We start from the raw sequence: 19,405 nt of genomic DNA on the forward strand, positions 1-19,405 counted from the left end.
TGGTTTGTTGCTGTGAAACATGAAACTGATACAACCAAGCATCTCCTGTCTGTGCCCTTGCTGCCAAAGCACAGACAAGCTGGAAATAGAACCAGAAAAACCGTGAAGCAGAAAGGCAGACAATGTTAATAATGTGGTTTCCTGTATGTCATTAATATTTCTGATATTCTGAGCTAGAAAGACGAGAATACACTAAACCTGACTCCAGCCAATCAGTCCCAATCAGCCGTGTTATCATTTGGTATTGTGCTTTAACTTTGTGGCTTTGTGTCGTTGACCGAGAGCTAAAGTGAGTTGATTGCTCACACTGAAGAGCTTTGATCAGCGTGTATCCTTGTGAGTCTGTAATTTGTGACACGAGCAAACATGTCAGAAGCTTCTCGGTCAAATCTCACACCCTCCAGCAACACTGTTCTCATCTCAGGAGTTTAAGTGTGCGTCCATGTGAACGGTGAAAAGCGTCAACTGTGGCCATATGTTTACTCGACAAACACAGTTTACCAATGTGTTTTAATCCTTTGTATTACACAGGAATTCATCTAGAAGCATGTATAATCACAAATGAACCCACGTCTGTCACTAGTTTTCCTCTCCGTCCATCTCACTCAGACACTAAAACCTCCTGGCTTAATCTGGCCTAAGCTGGTGAGATGCAGTAAAGCACAGAGGAATCAGGATTGCATCCAGTGGGAACATTGTCCTAATCCCCTTCTGCCCTCTTCTTTGTAAACACTCTTCTCTTTGTCAGGGTCACTGATGCTTTCCTGCCCTCTCTCTCCGTCTCTTTCTCTGTGTCATAACTATGCTTCAGAAGAGACTCCGGGACAACATACAGGAGATCAGCGAGGGCCGCCTGGATTTCTTATGATCTCAAACAGACTCGAGCCTCACGTGGCCGGTGAGGCTTCGTGGTTGGAGCATGCCAAGTGCTAGAGCGGTGAGGCAGTGGGAGATCAGGCCCACGTCTGCTCTGCGGGGGATCAGACACACCCGAGCCCTGATGTGGCAGCAGATACGGGGGCTGGCCCGGGCCTGCCGGCACGGTGTGGGGTACCGGGTGAACTACAATGACCCCAACCGAGAGGAGCAGGAGATGGTGTGCCTTGAGGTACGGACATGTGGTAGTTAAGAATACTATTGTTGATAACATCCTCATTATCATAAACCCACTGATTATGAATTTTGAGTTAATTTTCATGTAGCAAATACAATTAAAAGTCAAAGGTAAAACCACAACGTTACATAACAGTTTATTTTGCTCAGAATACACATTTTAGACACCATTTGAACCACAACATGCTAATTGTTGTGTGACAGATAACAACATAACACAAGTCTGTCACTGAAAGTGTTCAAAAGGAATCAGTCTGACTGCCTATAGTTAAACTGTCACCAACTTCCAAACATTATTTGTATTCATTCTTCTGTTGTTGTTGCTGCTGCTATTGTGACCAGATCGCTCTTGTTCGAATGTCAGCGGACTTCCTTGCTTCTTGCCAAACCTCTATTTAGGGAGGCACTTCCTGTCTGAGCAAGGCTTAAGAAGATCAAAAGAAAGAGATGGTGTGTCTGTAAATAGTGCCATACCATTTATTACCTCAGTCACGCAGGATACGTTTGTTGTTTTGTTTGTAAGCAGGATTATGCAAAAAACGTCCGAACCGATTTCCACCAAACATAATGGAGCCTGGGCCTGAGGAGACGCCATTGAATTTTGTTGCAGATGTGGAATAAGGGGCAGATCCAGGACGTTATAGTTGAATAAAGCAACATAGTCACATATGCATCTAGTATCAAAACCCAATATTAATTAATGACAAACTTACAATTAAATCATTTCCAAAAATAGTAGAGAGGTTGTGAAGTTTTAGTTTGGTGTCAGAATGATTCTCAGGTAAATGGATAATAACGATTTCTCAGGGTGTGAGAGAACTACGTATGATACTATTCACAGAGGGGAAGTGATTGAAAAGACAGGAAGGGCCTTCAGATGGGAAGGGGAGGACACAAGTCAACTCAGACCTTTAACAACCATTAACAACACAAAGAAATCAGGACTCATAAACAAGTATTATAGACTTGTAGAAAACATAAAGTACATTTGTGGATATTTATGTCAAATATGCTTGAAAAAATGTCATGTCAGGGATTTGTGCTAACTGATGACATACTGATGACATCTCCAACTTGGTGAAAAGAAACCCAGACATGTCAATAAAGTGTTGGCAGAAGAGTTGCAAATGCACCTCCGCCGTCAGTTCAATCAAAATAAAATACAATCACATGAGCTAATTAAGAAATATGACTGTTTATCTGGCGTTAACATCAGGGTTAATCACCGTGGAACAATGTGTGATCACACCCAAGTCAGAATAACATGTTTTTCTTGCTCTTGCCAACATGGATGCTGCTTGAAGTTGATGATGGGTCATTACTTTACAGGTTATCAGACATCAGAAGGTGTATGTAGAATGGGTGGTGCCCTGACTTGTTTTTGTTTTATTGCTAGTGCAACTGAAATCTCAGTAATTTGCAGATCTTGATTGTTATTCCATATCCAGCATACATACATACAGTCCAAGATACTTTTCATGCACCATCTTATCTCTCATTGATGATAAATCACTCTTCAGTGACCATGCATTCAGTTCATTCTTTATCTATTTTACCCACTCTGCTGTTGGGTGGTATTATATTCAGTCACATTGTCAAAGTTGCATTCGCTCAACTCTGCAAAGAATTCCATACCATTCACAACTAACTGCTTAATTATGTTCCAATTGTAATTTTACGACCTTTATGGCCCAGTTTTAAGATGATTACTTATCACAGACTCCAAAAAGACAGAATTGCAGGAGTAATTACCAGCATGTCCCGATAAAGACCAAGCTACTTAAACCTCATTTTAGAGTCACTGCCATTAAAGCAAATTGACAGTATCACTCTTTGCCACACCAGGAACACATCAGTGCCAGAGATAGAGATGACATCCCTCCCTTTATGCATATTGCACTTTTAAAACTTGAGAATTTAACATCATCTACATTGTGCAACAATAAGGCTAAAAAACCCACATTGTTTAAAATAATTGAAAAAACAAAATGACCTTCATCTTTGTGGATATGATTATCAGATCATATAAGACAATTTTATAGACTTTAAATGAATATGGGTGATAAACATATATACAAAAGTGAATTACTTTATTTATTGATTGTTTGTTATCTAGGGTCAGAGTTATCTAACCCTTTCCTCATTAGTGTTTAATGTATTTATTTTATTCAATGACCAAAAACTGAATTTCAGTGACAACAGCTCCCTGAAACATTTCTAATGATGACAACAGTCAGACAGAGACACAACCAGAAATTGTGTGTGCAAAGCTACAACAATATTCCTTGAAATGAGCTCAGTAGAGTTGTGTTTACCTCTACATAGCTGTGGCATCAGTCTGCATGGAGACCGACCGCCTCGAGTTACGCTGATAATGTGATGTTAAAGCAACAAAAAGGCAAAAAGAACAAATGATGGTTTAACTTGGTTTCAAGGATTGAAAACTGATTGTGCTTTAATAAGTCAAGCCTGACCTTCATAGTCTAAAGATCAACTTGATCAACACACCTGGAGGTACAAGAGAAAAGCAATAAAGAGAAATATCGTCAAAACAAATGGGGAGAAAATTATGTTTCCTATTTTCTCTTGCCACCGTTGTTGCTGTGATTACACACTTCATCTTCACCTTCAAACTGCTCGCATATGCTATTAGGTGTTGGGTCGGTGCTTCACAACGATTCAAATCCCCTTAATCACATATCGAAAGGAGTTTTTTCTGATCTCGTCGCCCAGTTCTGTCGTCCTCCTCTCCTGTGTGACCTTCAGACTCCCTCCAACACTGGGCACTGTGCAAGTCTGTGTGCTCATCAAACCACAGCAGCATGAAGTATCACTCGTCGCTTGTGTATGTATTAATCTCACATGGCTATTTGTGGGTCTGTGTTGCATAACTTGAGCACAAGGGAAGGTGTTAAATGAAGTGTTGCAGAGAAAAAGTCACATGTTTATGTCTCTGGGGGCAATGAAGATGTGTGGGCACTCAGGGATCACCCAATATGAGCACAGTGTGGAAGTAATGAATCTGGACAGTAAAGAAATCTAAGACTTTGCCCTTTTTGACAACATGACAGAAGAGGTGAATCTCTAAGTGGGTCCATTTGGATCCGGACCAGGTCAGTGCAGACACTGTATGAACAACAGTTCTCCACTGAGTCTTGTGTTACAGATGCTCACACTCTGTATTACAATGCGGGACTGTGGAGAATTGATTTCCGTGTTATCAGAGAGCATCTGAATGACAATCTGACCCAGAGAGGCCACAGCAATAAATATGCTGATGTAAATTAAGTAGATAATTAGGTAAAATACAATATGTTGTACTGGACTTTTGCAGAATAAGTGGCTGTTGAGTGCCATCTGGTGTTTATACAAAGCAAGACAGGATGTGCACTCAAGAGAGAAATGTTATTAGATGGCAAATAGTGGCTTTCAATGAAAGATGTGTGTGAAAATGTATATTTCATGACTTTGTTGCTTGACTCTGTATGAAACAGGAATTTCTCTGATCCAGTGTGATACTTGTAAGACTTTTACCACTATGTGCAATACTAGCAGCCCTGTTAATACATAATTTAGCCAATGTGGCCATGGCTTTCAGAAAATTAATATGAGAATTTATTAAGTCAGTTATTGCTTTATTATCATGTGGAGAAAATAATGTTGGTGCTGTAGTCTGAGCTACCTTCAGATGGCAGTGTTGTCTTCTACATGGTCACAGGCCTTAACTGTGGATGAGCCCAGGAATCATCTGTGCAAGGAGCTACACTCTCAATTCAGATAAACAGTGCTACACAGGGAGAAAGATTTATTTATATGATTGATTGATTGATTTGTATTACTGTGTCTTGCACATTATAAGCCCAGTCTAAAGAGACGCCATTATTTAAAAAAGGGGAAAGAACATAAAGAGAAAGACACCAGAGTAGCAGCGTTAGTAACAAAACTAAAGAAACAAACTGTCCTGAGGTTTTCTCCAAGATGTATCAGCATTAAATTTAAACAACCGGTACATCCTTACATCATCAAGTACATTTCTGGATTATAAAATAAGGCAATCCTTAATTAGTCCCATAAAGGGGAAATGGACTTTTCATGTAATATAGATGTTTGATCTTTTATATTATAAGTTGTGCAGGTGAATCTAGTTTCCAGAGCTCATACTTAGTTAATCTAATAAATCCAGGTTACAACAATTAAACGAGCAAAGTGATGAAGACAGATTCAGAATAAGAGCTTGGATCAGTTAGAACACACATTTATATGTGTGTATTTGAAATTTAAGTCTATCGACTTTTACATTGAGACTTTGTGATGAGTTTGAGTAAGGGCGTGACTAATGGATCAGAAATTCATTCACGGGACACTCAATGAGATGCGGTTGTGGGACACATCGTTGAACAATGTGAATTAAAGACTAACCTTTACAGATTACATAACAGTGGCTGTCAAAGGCGTGTTAACCTTCAGAGCAGAGCAGCAGCCTGGGCATGAGCCGTTTCAGCACCACAGACAGCGACCTCATGCAAAACGCTCGTCGTTTCAAACTTCCTCTCTCTCTGCTCGAGCTCTGACATGTGTTGAATTTTGAAAATACAAACAGAGCTCATCTGGAGTGTACGGGTGTTTCTTTCTTCTTTTTTTTCTTTGCCTGAAGTGATACGTGCCATATTGAATTTGATAATAAACTAACATCCAACCACTCGTGTCTGCAGTCCTCCGTGTAGAAGACAGGGTTGGACCTGCACAGTAAACCTGTGCCATACTTTCGGGGCTTTACGTTCCTCACTGAGCTACTACGAGTTGGAGACAAGACGCATGCGTACTGACTTGAAGCAGCCGTTCGGGAGGAAAAAAGCCTTATGTGCCATCGGATGTAATCAAGGCAAAGAATTACCTCTTCTTGCTGTGCATACATGGTGAAATTGTAAGTACTGGTAGCAGAACTGGTGTATGATTGCACGGATATTCGATGAGCGTGGTGTTATTAGCTCGTTTCCCCGGCGTTTTAAAATGGCATGTCACTATCTCGCCGTACAGTGGGCTTTTTACAGATCTAGGCTGTGTCTTTTCGGCGGTTGTCCAGGGCGATGAAGCTCTATGGTTCTTCATGGTGGCACTTTGCATTGATCTGATGCGAGTTGCTAATAAATCGTTTTCTGCTGCTCAATCGCCCAGGAACCATCAGAAGAAGAAAAAAATCCCTCGAACCGCTCACAGGTCCGTGCAGCTGCAGCGGGATTGAAGCAGAAGAATTGTGGTTTATGTTGTTATCATGGTTTTTCATTTGAATGGATACGACCACCCCCACCCCCCATTTCATCGTCTATAGCTGTTGAGTCAAGCCATAGTGTACAACCGCAATTGTGGCAGCTTTGAAGTGCCCGACACCTAACGCGTAAAAATATGCCATTTGGCACGACGCACGAAATCTGCAGCCCCGAATCTGAGAGGAACTGCGCACGGATCCATTTTAGAAAATGACCAAATGGTATTGTATTCACTGAAAGGCTGTGATAGAGCGATGCTGCGGTTATAGATTTGCAAGCTGCGCCTTCAGGCCCCCCTCCCATACGCCAAATCTTGAGGCATTTTTTTTTTCCTGAAGCGTCTTTTTCTTGTGTCAGGCAGTAGCCGGATGATGCGGTGAGTTGGAAGTGACAGCTTTGTTACATAAATGATCTGACAGGATTTGGCAGTGTCTGACCTGGAGATGACACATTTGTTAAAATCAGACAAGAAGTCATTCTGTGAGCAGAGCCTGTCTCTATAGTCCATATAGGCCTAAACCTTCATGGTGATTCTGTTGAATACGCCAGAGAACTATAATCTCAATTATAATGGATTTCTCAGGAACACCATGGATGCAGCCTAAAGGTGCAAGACAATCTGACAATAATTTACATTATTTGCAATTGTATTTAATTTATTGCTCCATTTGACCCCAGTGAACATTGCAAATCCTTTAATGCACTGATTTTACACTGTGGCTTTAACAAATGGGATATTTCAGATTTTGGATTATGGATATTGAACCCATGGTTTAAAACCCATCCTGTTTTTCACATGCAATTAGTGTATGAGGGCTCATGCAGCCAGTTTGAGATTAGAGGGACTAAAATGTGCACGGTGGATAAATATTCGGCAGCAGGAAAAACAAAATAATCAAATTATTCCTCCGTATACCTTAACTCTGAGTGGAGCGAAATTCCTTTACAGTGTGACCTCTGGATATGTCAGCACAGGCAATAAATTCCTGCAGATATAAATGATATTGGTAATTGGTAAGTCCAATTCCAATGAATTTAATCAACCATAGTGAACGTGATGCTGTCAGAACAGTGAAGCTTCCACACTGCCATCACCTCTGCTCTTGTTACACCCAGTGTTGTTCATTCCATCTTCCTTTGCACTGGCTCTGGTTTGTATCTTATGAATGCTTTGTAAACTCAAGAGATTTCCGTACCACGAGACAAAATCTCAGTTCAATACTACTCCTGACATCAAAACACTCAACTCAGCGCCTCCCTCTCCTCTCTCCTCTGTCTGCAGCCCATGGGATCAGAGCGGATGGAGATGCGAAAGAGGCAGATGTCGGTGCAGCAGGAGTCGGCAGCGGGGGGAACTGCACCGGCTCAGCAGGGCCAGCCGGGCCAGGCCAATCCACGGGCCTCAAATGCTTGTTGCTTCTGCTGGTGTTGCTGCTGTAGCTGCTCTTGGTAGGTTTCCTCCACCTGAGACCTCCTGTGTCTTAACAGCAGTTCTCCAGCTTGTGTCTTATGCTCTTGATATTTCTGCATCTGATCTCCAGACATTTGTCCAGTAGCTTTATTACAATGTAAAACTGGCCTAATCAAGAAAAATTGAGAAATAGTCAATTATATACACACATACACCTGGACAATATTATATATAGTATTTACATATCTAATATATATAAATTCTGCAATTGTGCCTTAAAATGATGGACAATCGAGTCATTATTTCATTATTTAACTTCATTCAATCAGCTAATTGATTACTTGACTAATAATTTCTGACAGTGCTTTGAAAATATAAAGAATAATGTGATACATTTTTAAAAGTTAGTTTTATGTTCCTTTGTGAAGATTAATAAATGTAGAGCATACACCTGCTTATAATTGCATGCAGAAGTATATGTATTGTTGTAGCATGTTTATATTACACTGCAGTGTAAAGTATAGATGTGCACAGTAAGATGACTGATTTATCTTAATACATAATTTCTCTAGGGGAATGATGTGCAGTTCACTGTCAGTTGAACGCCTTCCATAAGAATTCAAGAAAAATCCTGTCTCATCCGCAGTGTTTGTGGTTTTTAAATCTCTATTTGGCTCTTCTTTAGTGCGTTAACACGTTTGTGTCATCATTAGGAATGAAGACCGGGATGACAGGAACCGCAAAGCATCTTTTGACGTCAAGGAAGGGACCTCAGACTGTGAAGACTGGTTAGTCATATTCACTAAACCCATCAATGAACTGTACCTTTTCTTTTTGTTAACGTTGAAGTCATCACTCCTGTGTTGTCTCTGCAGCCCTAAGCCCACGTTGGAAGAGGTGCGCTCGTGGGGACAGTCGTTTGACAAGCTGATGTGCTGCCCAGCGGGGAGGAACTCCTTCAGACAGTTCCTTCGCACCGAGTTCAGCGAGGAGAACATGCTCTTCTGGTTGGCCTGCGAGGAGTTCAGCAAGGAGGCCAACAAGAGCACGGTAGAGGAGAAAGCTCGGGTCATCTACGAGGACTACATCTCTATTCTCTCACCTAAAGAGGTTGGTTGGCACAGATTCATTGTGTCACAACTTTGCTGATTTAAAGGGTGAAACATAATGATATCTGACAAATGTTCATCTCGTTTGAAATACAAGCAAGTCGGCTAATCGCCTGCATCGTGAGAGTAAGATGAGAAAAAAAGGAAATCACTCCACCACCAGATGTTATCTTAGCTTAGCTTAAAAACTGGAAATGGAGAAAACAGACAGTGTGGCTCTGTCCAAATGTGACATTTGATTCACATTGAGAAAAACAAATAAAAACGGAATATTTCCTTAGATGATAAATCATTCTTAGAAAGGACATGGAAAGTTCTCATGCTGTTTACCTGATGTTTCATCCTCAGGTGAGCCTTGACTCTCGTGTGCGCGAGTCCATCAATAGGAACATGCTGGAGCCCAACTTGCACACGTTCGACGACGCCCAGCTGCAGATCTACACACTAATGCAAAGAGACTCGTACCCCCGCTACATGAACTCCTCGGCCTACAAAAACCTGCTCAACACTCTGTCAGAGCAGTCCCCCGAATCATAAGGTGATGACGACCTGTGATCTTTTAACTCTCTTTACCCCCGACCCCACCTAATCCGTCCCCTCTTTTTTTTTTTTTTTATTTACTTTGTATGTTCAGTGTAGGATTACATGAACCGGGCCTCAGGCCTGGCCCCCTCCCAGGGATCTCAGCTCCGTTGTGATCTGCACCTGACCGAAGACACTCAGGTCTCAAAATCTCCCGAGGGCTTGAAATCACAAGTACTGCTACGGATCAACATAACAAAACACTCCAAAGGAATATGAATACGTTTCTGTTTTCTTTTTCTTTCTTTTGATAGAAATGATCTATTTTATTTGTGTTCAGAGTTTTTTATGGTCTATTGTTTTTGTATGTTTGTTTGGGGGGAGGGAAATGATTCCTACTGTAGACTATATATATTTATGAGTTTGTAAATAGTAAAAAAATGGAATTGTGGGTATTTTATGTGGAAACGCCTGGTTCTATTTACTGCGTATGAAAATCAAAGCTCAAGTCAATGGCTACATGTTAGCTCTACTTGCAGGCAGCTTTGTGGGGTACTGTATGATTTGATTTACTTTGTTTTCAACCTGTTTTTGTTACCGAACCTCACACTTTGGTACCTGTGACAACAACTTGGCAACTCCAGTTCACGCAGAACCTGTACGTGGTTGAAACGACTGTAAATGTGGTCAAAGTAACTAAGTGACAGTAGCGCTGTCACGTTGTGCAATTTGTTTCCTTAAGAAAGTCCAGCTAGCAACAAAAGGCTGTTTTATCTTTCTTTACTCAATCTTATCTACAGAGAATTGCCTATTTTTTTTGCTACTCACTGCACACCTCATACAGTACCACAGTTTTATCAGAGTGACATAAGAACCATAATAATTCTATTTATCAGATAAACTATTTTTTTTATTGATATCTATTGCCAATATAGAAAAAAACAATAAGTACAAATAATATTTAAGAACTACCGGGAAGCAAACTGTTAAGTCACTGTTAGAACAAGTAGAAATTTGGGTAACACTTCATTTTATGGATCTGTAATGTATCAAGTTTTCCAGGCCAAATAGAAAAATAATCCAGCACCGAGTAAGACACAGACTTTTTCCCCATTTCCCGTCTTTGTGCTGAAGTGAACCAGTGAGTTGCTGGTTGTAGCTTGAACTGCAACCTCGTATTTCATGGACGTAGTGTTGTTAATGTTCCCGTCTAACTCTGCCAGAGAGTGAAAAAGTTAAATTTCCAAACAAATATATTATTATTAATTCTCCATTGAGGCCTGTGCATTAGTCTGCAGACACCTTCAGCTGATCTGCTGAACTTAACGTGACGCTACCAATTAGTTGAACATGAAGATTAACAATAGAACTATCCCCAGAAAACCTGACAAGTAGTGAGAAATTACTCAGAAATTATGGACCTGTAAAATGAAGCGTTTCTCAAATTCATATGCGACCAGCGTATCACCTGCTCCATGATACCGTTCGTTTAAAACTGACAGTGGGGTGAGGCCAGGTCAGCAGCAACACCAAAGCCACCATGTAAACTGTGTTCATATGTATAATCGCATCCAGCATTTCCTTTTGAGTAAAATTGGAGTTGCCAAGTGTTCAATACTTTTATGTATTCTGATAGTTTTAGTTGAATTACTTTGTTGCCTCACAAACATGTCACTCAAAGACAAGATCCTCACATGGGGAAGTGCCTTGACATTCAACTTCGCGACATCTTTCTCATGGGCAACGGTTGTTTTCAGATTCTTGCCGCAAGGGTGGATACTGGAGCACGAGGCCAGTTTACTGGAAATCGTCCCTCTCATTGGCCAAATTATCGCGTGTGTTTTGTCTCGATTCCTTAGTCATGACTACATCGGTGTGTAGGAGGAGGAGGAGGATGAAAACACGTGTTTATTTGCAGAGGACAATTATCAGTGGATAGGACTGGAGCGTTTTTTGCCAACCTGTGTGCTTCACGGTGGCACTTCTACTTGTCTTAGAGTTAACTTTAACTTACTATGTGCAATTTGAGCTGATGGATACACTGCGCAGATCAACCTCAAAACACAATCTAAGCCAATGGTTTGGAGTGATGCCTATAAATGTTGTTTCTTCTTCTGTTTACTATATGAAATGTGTTATTTTGCGCTGAGTTTACTTAGGAATACATTTAAAAAAAACATAATGTGAATGTTTACAGTATATGGTTTAGTTTTTTTCTGCTACTCTCCAAGAAAAAAATGACTTGTGGGCATTTTGATTAAGATAAAATAAAGCACAATAATTTTATGGACTCCTGAATGATTTGATCTCCAAACCACAACAGTTATTAAACCTTAAAATAAATGGAAATATTTTATGCATTTTAAGCGAAGACTGAGGTTCCCTCCTCACACCACTTCAGCTAAATAGACCTGAAGATAGAAGACTCTTTTTTATCAGGTAAATTATGATAAAAAAGCAAATTCTGTCAAAATAGTCTGTGCCACCGAAATTGATAAATTATTTAACAATCCCTCCACATATTTTCCTAACAGGAATATGTTTGCAATCAAACAGGCAGGCGAATCTGAATATTATTATTGTAATGTTTTTCATAAAGATGAGGGAATTAGTTTAGTGTCCTTTAAATAAGATAAAACGTATGAATCTGACCCCTTATCAAGTAATAATCATACACAATGTGCACTGAAGACTATATATATATATATATATATATATATGTGTGTGTGTTGTACACGCTCACCTTTCTATTTTTGGTTGATTTAGTAAATATTAGTTGAGGTTTGGCCGATCCACCCTCGTGTCAGCGGTCTGGCTTCAGTTCGTGTGGAAGTAAAACAGCACAGCAGCTCAGGAGCAGAGTGGTTGCACCTGGCAATTAAAAAAACAACCCCCAGTAAAGGGAAACAATTGGGCGTCTTCCCCGGTTCAGCCAATGACATTATCCTGTCCCGAGACAGATTAATATGCATTCATCAGCATTCACTTTGATGTGATGAATATTCCACCGATAACAAATGTTTACTGAGCAACACACAGAGAAACACATGAATTGGAGCAGCTATATTTCTTAGGACACTGCATTGGCTTCCATTTTCAAACCAAACCGTCTCACTTACCTTAATCATGACCAATTCGAAACCAAGGCTTCCAACTAACCACAATTTACATCTTACCCCTAAAACCAAGTCTAAAACATCAAACTGCATTTTTAAAACGTGAGGACCGCCAAGATGTCCTCCCTCCTGGAGTCTTCAAATATGCCCACACATGTCCTGATTACAGTGTGAAATGTCAAAGCTTCACATATAACCAGAGAAGACAGAAGGCGCATGACACTGCAAATGAAAAGCACTTCTATTTAATCAAATGGATTACACTTTATTGAGAAATTAAATAAAACAATGCAATGTTGTGAGGGAAACACAGTAAAATTGTTCAAAGTGTTAAAACTACATATAAAAAATGCAGATAAAAGAGAATGAGACAAAATTGATCGTATATATATCTGACGGTGAGAAACAACTAATAACAATAGCAAAAGACCTTTTGGGGGAGGGGGACAGGGGCAACTGACAATGAGCTCAATCTATGATCAGGATATTTATTCAAACGGTAACCGCAGTGGCATCTTTGTATGGCACGTAAAGTACCATGTGTCACATAACACAAAGCTCCAATCTGTTGCAGAGAGACAGAACCTGGTCCAGGAATTTTGCTACTTGTCAGAGTGCTGAGGGTGACGCCTGCAGATTCAGCAGAACTAAAACACACACACACAAAAAAGAAATTAGTACACAGATACAAACTTCATGCAGCTTTAAACAGCTTTTACAAATCTGCATTGTGACAATGACGGTTTTATGGAGGCAAGATTTGGAAGCTATTGCTAAGAAGCTGAAGGCTCCTGCAGAAGGAGAATTTGTGAAGGGAGCATTGCTTCTGCTGTGGAGCTACAACAACCAGACAAAGTAAAACTGTTTGTTTCTACCAACTGAGCCAGAGTGAATTGATGCCATTGCAGAGGATATTGAAAAAACACTTTCCTTCTTATCATCAGATAGAACAAATACAACCAGACTAGAAAATGTTACCTCCACAAAGGAGGGTACGTTTTTTTTTGCTGTTTGACTGTGGATTTCAATGAAACTCAGTGGAAGGGTGGGGTTTAGGCCAAGAAAAACCCCATTCACTTTTGGAGTCAATTTGATTAAAGGGTACTTTAATATTTTGAGATGGGGTTTTAACCTTGGTGATGCTGTGCACTCTCTCAGTGCCCCTCTAATTGTGTGTGTGATTACTGCCAAGTTTGATGAGAGCACGACTAAAGGATTTTTTTTTTGTTTAAGAGAAAGCATCATTGTCATTATCATCTGACATCGGCACCTTGCCAAAGAGAAGCAGTTCCAGCACTTTAACCATCCCTCCACATTAGAGAGGGTAGTGTTAGACACATGTTCAATAATGTAGAATGGCCCCCAGAGGATGTTATAAAAATTGAATCGCCCTTAATAGTAAAAAGATTCCTCACCCGTGGGCAACATGATGCCGACAATGAAATAGTGAATCGTGTGTGTTTATGTGAGTAAAATGATGGACTGCAACAGAGGTGACATGTTAATAACCAACACAACATACCTTCCATCGATTTCCGCATTCATTGCAGAAGACAAACGTGGTCATTGGCTCATCAGCACTGCGAGTTTGAACCTGGGAAGGATTTTTATAAAAGCACAAACACTTATCATACATCGGCACCAATTCGAACATTACGTGTTGAATACCATGCAAATATCAAGAATGATCACATTTTAAGTTATTGTAACAATGAACATGAAGTGGATTTTCTTTACTTTTGACTCATCTGACAAATGGTAAACCAGTTTAACAAGGGGTGAAATAAATGATCCACCTTAATGACTTGTTATTTCTTGTTCAACCTATTTCAACACCAACCAAAACAGCCATAAAAGTGCAAACTGCTGCCACAGTCAAAGCACGTGTTGTATCTTTACCTGTGTGTAGGTGCAGCACTTCCCCTTGCACTTGCCACAGGTGAATAGATCGGTCTGAGTGCCTCCAGTTGTGGCCATCTGGTGGTCCCTGACAGCTTCTTTGGTCAAGTTCTTCCTCATTTCTTTCAACTCATCACTGGCCATTTCCTACAGAGGGATAGCAGGTTCGGGTTATACTTATAAATAAATACATCAATTAAAAACTGCCACTGTTGAAACACTAGATAAACAATCTTATGATCAATCTATGGCATCTCAGGGGTAAAGCCAGTGATTAAATCATCAACACACCTCAGCCGTCATCTTAGCCATCCGCTCAGGGGTTACACTCCCGCATAACACAGTCCTCCTTAAATTAGGGTTCTTCATATCTTTGAGATTTGAGATCCGGCTCCGGACACGGTTTTTGTATTTCGGGTCTGTGTTCTTAAATTCTTGGAAGATGCGTGATAGCAGGTCAAGGAATTTAGTTTCAGCAATGTGTTACTTATGCTTCATTATTAATAAACTACACTGAAAAAATATAACAGCTTATCTGGTTGACTGATTTCCAGAACATTAACCCAAAGCACTTTTAATAACTGATTGAGCATTTAATTAATTTAATTAACAAATATTCATAATGTTTTCAGATTTTCTATTCAAAATAAAAGGATATATTCCTCGATCTGTGCTCCAAGTTCATCACAATCACCACCGATGGCAATATGATCATCTGTCAGAGGGTTGAAAAACAAAATGCAAAATATTGAGTTTGTCAAGCTGATGATTAACCATCACAAAAAAAGATAAGTTGAAAATGTATTGAACATAGGATCAAAAACAGGATTACCGCCAGTCTGCAGAGCATTGGCCAGCATCTCTCTGCACTTGAGCCTGATGGAATCAGAGGTGCTGGGGGCACGAGGAAAGGTGTTGATTAACGTGTTGGGTGTGACTTCGGTGGTTTCGCTCTTGCTGCTGGAGTTACTGCAGGAGCTGCTAAGGGAGCAATAAGAAACAGTCTTTAGGTTAAAGTGAACCACATTTGTAAGAAAAGGAAATGCTTATAAAGTTTAATAAAAATACATTCCATAGCTATATGTAAAAGGAAAACTGACTTGTCCTGGCAAATAACACAAACTAAAAATGAGCAGTTCTTGTTACCTCTCCTCTTTTGCCTCTGGGCTTCCCTGCGAGGGAGAAACAACAGGTGTCGTTTGCTCTTTCCTTTTCTCATCTGAAGGTTTGTCTCCACCTCCAGGCTCATCTAGCATTCAAGTGATAAAAAAAAAAAAAAAAGATACAAGTGAGGAAAACATCCAAGGGAGAGTGATACAGGCGAAGCCAATATTAAAGTTAGTAAAATCAATACTTATGTATGCTTCACAGCCTCATAGCTCTGCAGTAAGAAAAAATAGCCTGACAGCTCTCCTTTAGTTGTTTCCTGTAATATTCTGTAGTGTTCCTCTGAATTTCTGGATAATATCTGTTTGGAGAGAAGTGTCGAATTGGATTTTTTTTGTCTTAATTTATGCCGTAATTAATGGTAGAAACGAATGGGTAACGTGTAAAATATGCAGTAATGGGTCCCTTGTAGGAACTGAACGAGGTACATTAAATCTAAACAACCTGGCTACCAACATTTATATGCTTAGTAAACACTGGAGAACCTATATTAAACTCTAACATGAACATAATAGTAGATAACTTACAAATTTCACAAACGCAGCAAAATAAAACTGAAGATGCAAAGTGGCTTTTATAGCGAGACAGTATACTGTGATATCAGGTCACTTTATGATGCAGTTGTATTTTAAATATCATTATGATTAATATTCATCTGTTCATTTTTAATCAGAATAATTTTGCAGAATAATTTCAGCAGCAAAAAAAGCAAAGTGGTAAAACATGACATAATGATACCATGTCAGTATCACAAGCAATCCGTTTTTTTAAATCAGGTTTTTTCTGGCTGCTGTTTGTTATCTGTGTGGATGCTCTCACTGAAGCAGCTCACTTACTCACAACTCTGCTGGTTTAAAACACGAGTCAACAACCTCAGACACTCCAGAAGGATATTTTTGACAGCCGGTGTACACAGAGTATTAACACGTGTTCAGATTTGGTTTTGACTATATAAAGCTGATTTCAATTTTTTTTTTGATTGGCTCTTATAGACTCATGTAGAAATACTTGGGACAAAAACTACACATAAGAAAGCAAATTACCCAGAAGCTTCTTCCACGATTTGATCAAGGATTTGGCTAGGGATGTCACCTCATCGTCTGTGCTCTGCTTGCGAATGGCGTTCACGGACATCCCGATTCTGGTAGACTGTGGAAAGACATTGAGGGAAAAGATATGGCGTTAGAGCTTTGGGGTTTGAGAGCTGTGTGTCCAATTATAAGCTTCAAGAGGCAAATGAGCAAGATCACCTGCAGCAGCTCAAGAGTCATGGGGATACTGCGCAGCTCCTTCAGTAGGTCCAAAGCCCCAGCCTGCAGAGAGGAGGACACAGAGTTTAGATCCAGTCTGACCCTTCTCACTATCAACATTTCATGAATGCATCAGCAAGAGCAAGTCACACAGATCCTGCTTCCATTCTACAAGTGTTGCATTTGATGTATTCATGTTTCAGACCAACAATATATCTGCAAGTGAACCAATTTAGACTGACAGATATTAAGTTTGCACGGTTTTTACACTGATAATTCATTAAGTCTCAAAAGATAAGAGTTCTTAATGACTTGATCTGACGTTAAATCAAATGCAATGACTTAAGGTTTTGGAGCGTTGTTGGGAAATACTGAGATATTTACATGTGTCTGTTGAGGATCTATGAAACTGTTGAAGCCTGCACACACAATGTGTTGACATCTAAAAGATGATCGAGAGGATGATCGGCAGATTAATACTTATCGGACATGCTGGTTACCTGCAGCGCCATTCTTGTTAGTACACCACTTTAAGTGTGACACAGCTTCGACCCACAACAGTCGATGCACTAAATACTCAGCAGCTTCCAAAACACAACTTAAACCTTAAAAGCACAAAAGTACAACGCTGATGTCAGCGCGTCTTGTCTTCAAATGACCGCGTCCAGCCAAGCTAGCGAGAACGGTGAGCTGCTATGTGGCTAACTGCTAGCAACACAGAGGTGCTGCTAACATAAACAGACTTGAGAGCTAGCTGGGGCTAGCGGCTAACCTTAGCAAAGGCTACTGGATGCCGCTTATTGTTGGAAACAGTTCACACGTGAGGGGGACTAGAACGCGGTGGAGGGCTGCGGGGTCAGTTAGCTCGACAGTTGGCAGCTAACCGCATCACAGCCCGTTAGCGCCGACGTTAGCCTCGCCGCGGCTGTGCAGGTAAACATTCATTCTTCTCACCCCGTTTTTCTTCTGCGCCATTTTATCCATCTTCTTCGCGATTCTGATGATCTCCTCTTCCTCCTTCTTGCCCATGTTGGCCGATCCGATAGAAGCCCCCCAAAAAAAAAGAACCAGGGAGACAGCGAAGTGGGAGAAAGACGGTCCGCGACAAAAGAGCACGGCGCTGGGGGAGAAGGCGGCGGAGGCGTCTGCCAGGCGGACCGGGGACCGCACTGAGCCGCCGCTGTGTAGCAGACCGCACCAATCGATGCAGGAGGAGTCCAGGCAGGGTTAATCGAGGCGGAAATCTTGATTCCCGTGGAAGATGTCTGATCAGAAATAGTTGATCCCTCAGGACTGAGATCAGTAAAGAGGGCAAGGTTTTTTTTATAAGCACGTAAAAAAAAAACACAACTCGATGTTTTGCTCTCCAGGAACAGCTGTTCTCCTGCCACCACAACAGACCCTGAGTTAGAGCAGTACCACCTCCTGTCGTCAGATGTTGCCCGAGCGCCACCTGCATCTCTGCCTGGATCTCAATGTGCTTCACCTGGAAACTTCTCACATCCAAACACGTGGGTCTGTGTTTGCGCGTCGTTAACATTAGTAAACAGTCTAGAATTCAAACGATTTGTTTGTTATATCTGTAAATCTACTGACTGAGAATTAAATGGCAACCGTTTTAATAATGTATTACTGTTTAACCCACGTTGAAGCAAAAACATGTGATAAATCAGTCTCTCCACATCTGATCGTTGCTCTTCTGTTGCTGATTGCTTTCCCAGACATATCTTAAAGTTAAGGAAATTAAACTGGAAATAAAAATATATAAAAGTTTGATGGATCAGATCACAACAAGTAGCAAGTGCATTTTTTTCTTAACCCAAAACATAGATTTATGTTTTTGTTGGAGCACTGATATTGTTCACACTCATTTTAACTCCTGTAAATAATTTGTGATTATTATTTTTATTTATCCTGCAGCTTTTGTATTATTCATTGTAATTAACATTCAGGGGAAGAGCTTGTGTCTTGTTCAGGGAGCCTTTGGTGGCCTTTTGATGAAGGTGCAGCCATGGTGCAGCTCAAACCTGTGACCTTTGAGAAACAGGATCTAGGCCATGATGGCACACTGTTGATCCTGTACTTCATTTATGCGCTACTGATTGACTTGCTAATTTGGATCTTGCTAATCCTAACATCAGCATGTGATAGTACCACCGTGTGATTGAAGGTTAGACAATCAGCTTGATTTATTCAGCAAAAGGAAAAATGCATTATAGAATAAAATAGAATAGAATAGAAAGCCTTTATTGACATTGTATGACTTCATAAAACAAGATTAGAAATGTGGCTCCTGTTGGTGCATTTGGGAAAAAAAGACAAACAAATACACAGGTCCTATTTAGTAATAAAAAATAAAATAAATAATGACATATATAACACAGATGGTGTCAATTACAATACATTACATGAATACAGATAATGAAAAAGGTCAAATAACATGCAAAAATTAATATTACTTTTCATCTCTTTGACAAAACAGCCTATTTTAATTCAATTCAATTCAATTTTATTTATATAGCGCCAATTCATAATTTACATTATCTCAAGG

The 19,405-nt window shown here is 40.2% G+C and overlaps 2 protein-coding genes across 6 annotated transcripts; one reads left to right on the plus strand and one right to left on the minus strand.

Annotated features, from left to right (window-relative positions):
- The first annotated feature begins 698 nt into the window (after positions 1-698).
- rgs20 (regulator of G protein signaling 20) lies at positions 699-11,708 on the plus strand. Of its 4 annotated transcripts, none has more exons than XM_069511721.1 (6): positions 699-1,108; positions 7,663-7,829; positions 8,505-8,579; positions 8,667-8,901; positions 9,249-9,438; positions 9,540-11,708. In XM_069511721.1, exons 1-5 carry the CDS (start codon positions 920-922, stop codon positions 9,435-9,437), a joined length of 855 nt encoding a protein of 284 aa, XP_069367822.1. In that variant the 5' UTR covers positions 699-919; the 3' UTR covers position 9,438; positions 9,540-11,708. The 4 variants fall into 4 exon arrangements, with proteins under 4 accessions (XP_069367822.1, XP_019956367.1, XP_019956375.1 ...); XM_020100808.2 differs by having other exon boundaries at positions 700-1,108; positions 9,535-11,708; XM_020100816.2 differs by lacking the exon at positions 699-1,108 and adding an exon at positions 5,837-6,037 and having other exon boundaries at positions 9,249-11,708.
- A 1,059-nt stretch (positions 11,709-12,767) lies between these two features.
- tcea1 (transcription elongation factor A (SII), 1) lies at positions 12,768-18,177 on the minus strand. 2 transcript variants are annotated; one of them, XM_020099136.2, is made up of 10 exons: positions 17,809-18,177; positions 16,855-16,917; positions 16,648-16,753; positions 15,584-15,686; positions 15,270-15,415; positions 15,096-15,152; positions 14,729-14,883; positions 14,438-14,584; positions 14,061-14,132; positions 12,768-13,185 (listed from the first exon to the last, which is right to left on the minus strand). In XM_020099136.2, the coding sequence occupies exons 1-10, from the start codon at positions 17,881-17,883 to the stop codon at positions 13,177-13,179; spliced, it is 933 nt and encodes a 310-aa protein (XP_019954695.1). In that variant the 5' UTR covers positions 17,884-18,177; the 3' UTR covers positions 12,768-13,176. The 2 variants fall into 2 exon arrangements, with proteins under 2 accessions (XP_019954695.1, XP_019954686.1); XM_020099127.2 differs by having other exon boundaries at positions 15,270-15,418; positions 17,809-18,166.
- Positions 18,178-19,405: the final 1,228 nt, after the last annotated feature.

Source organism: Paralichthys olivaceus, chromosome 16 (assembly GCF_024713975.1).
Source record: "Paralichthys olivaceus isolate ysfri-2021 chromosome 16, ASM2471397v2, whole genome shotgun sequence".
NCBI classification, from domain to species: Eukaryota; Metazoa; Chordata; class Actinopteri; order Pleuronectiformes; family Paralichthyidae; genus Paralichthys; species Paralichthys olivaceus.

Coding starts and splice junctions, on each gene's coding strand:
- rgs20 (XM_069511721.1), top strand. CDS start 920: ATGCCAAGTGCTAGAGCGGTGAGGCAGTGGGAGATCAGGCCCACGTCT. Junction 1,109..7,662: donor AGGAGATGGTGTGCCTTGAG/GTACGGACATGT, acceptor CTCTGTCTGCAG/CCCATGGGATCAGAGCGGAT. Junction 7,830..8,504: donor TGCTGCTGTAGCTGCTCTTG/GTAGGTTTCCTC, acceptor TGTCATCATTAG/GAATGAAGACCGGGATGACA.
- tcea1 (XM_020099127.2), bottom strand. CDS start 17,883: ATGGGCAAGAAGGAGGAAGAGGAGATCATCAGAATCGCGAAGAAGATG. Junction 14,585..14,728: donor TGGCTAAGATGACGGCTGAG/GTGTGTTGATGA, acceptor ATCCCTCTGTAG/GAAATGGCCAGTGATGAGTT. Junction 14,133..14,437: donor AGTGCTGCACCTACACACAG/GTAAAGATACAA, acceptor AATCCTTCCCAG/GTTCAAACTCGCAGTGCTGA.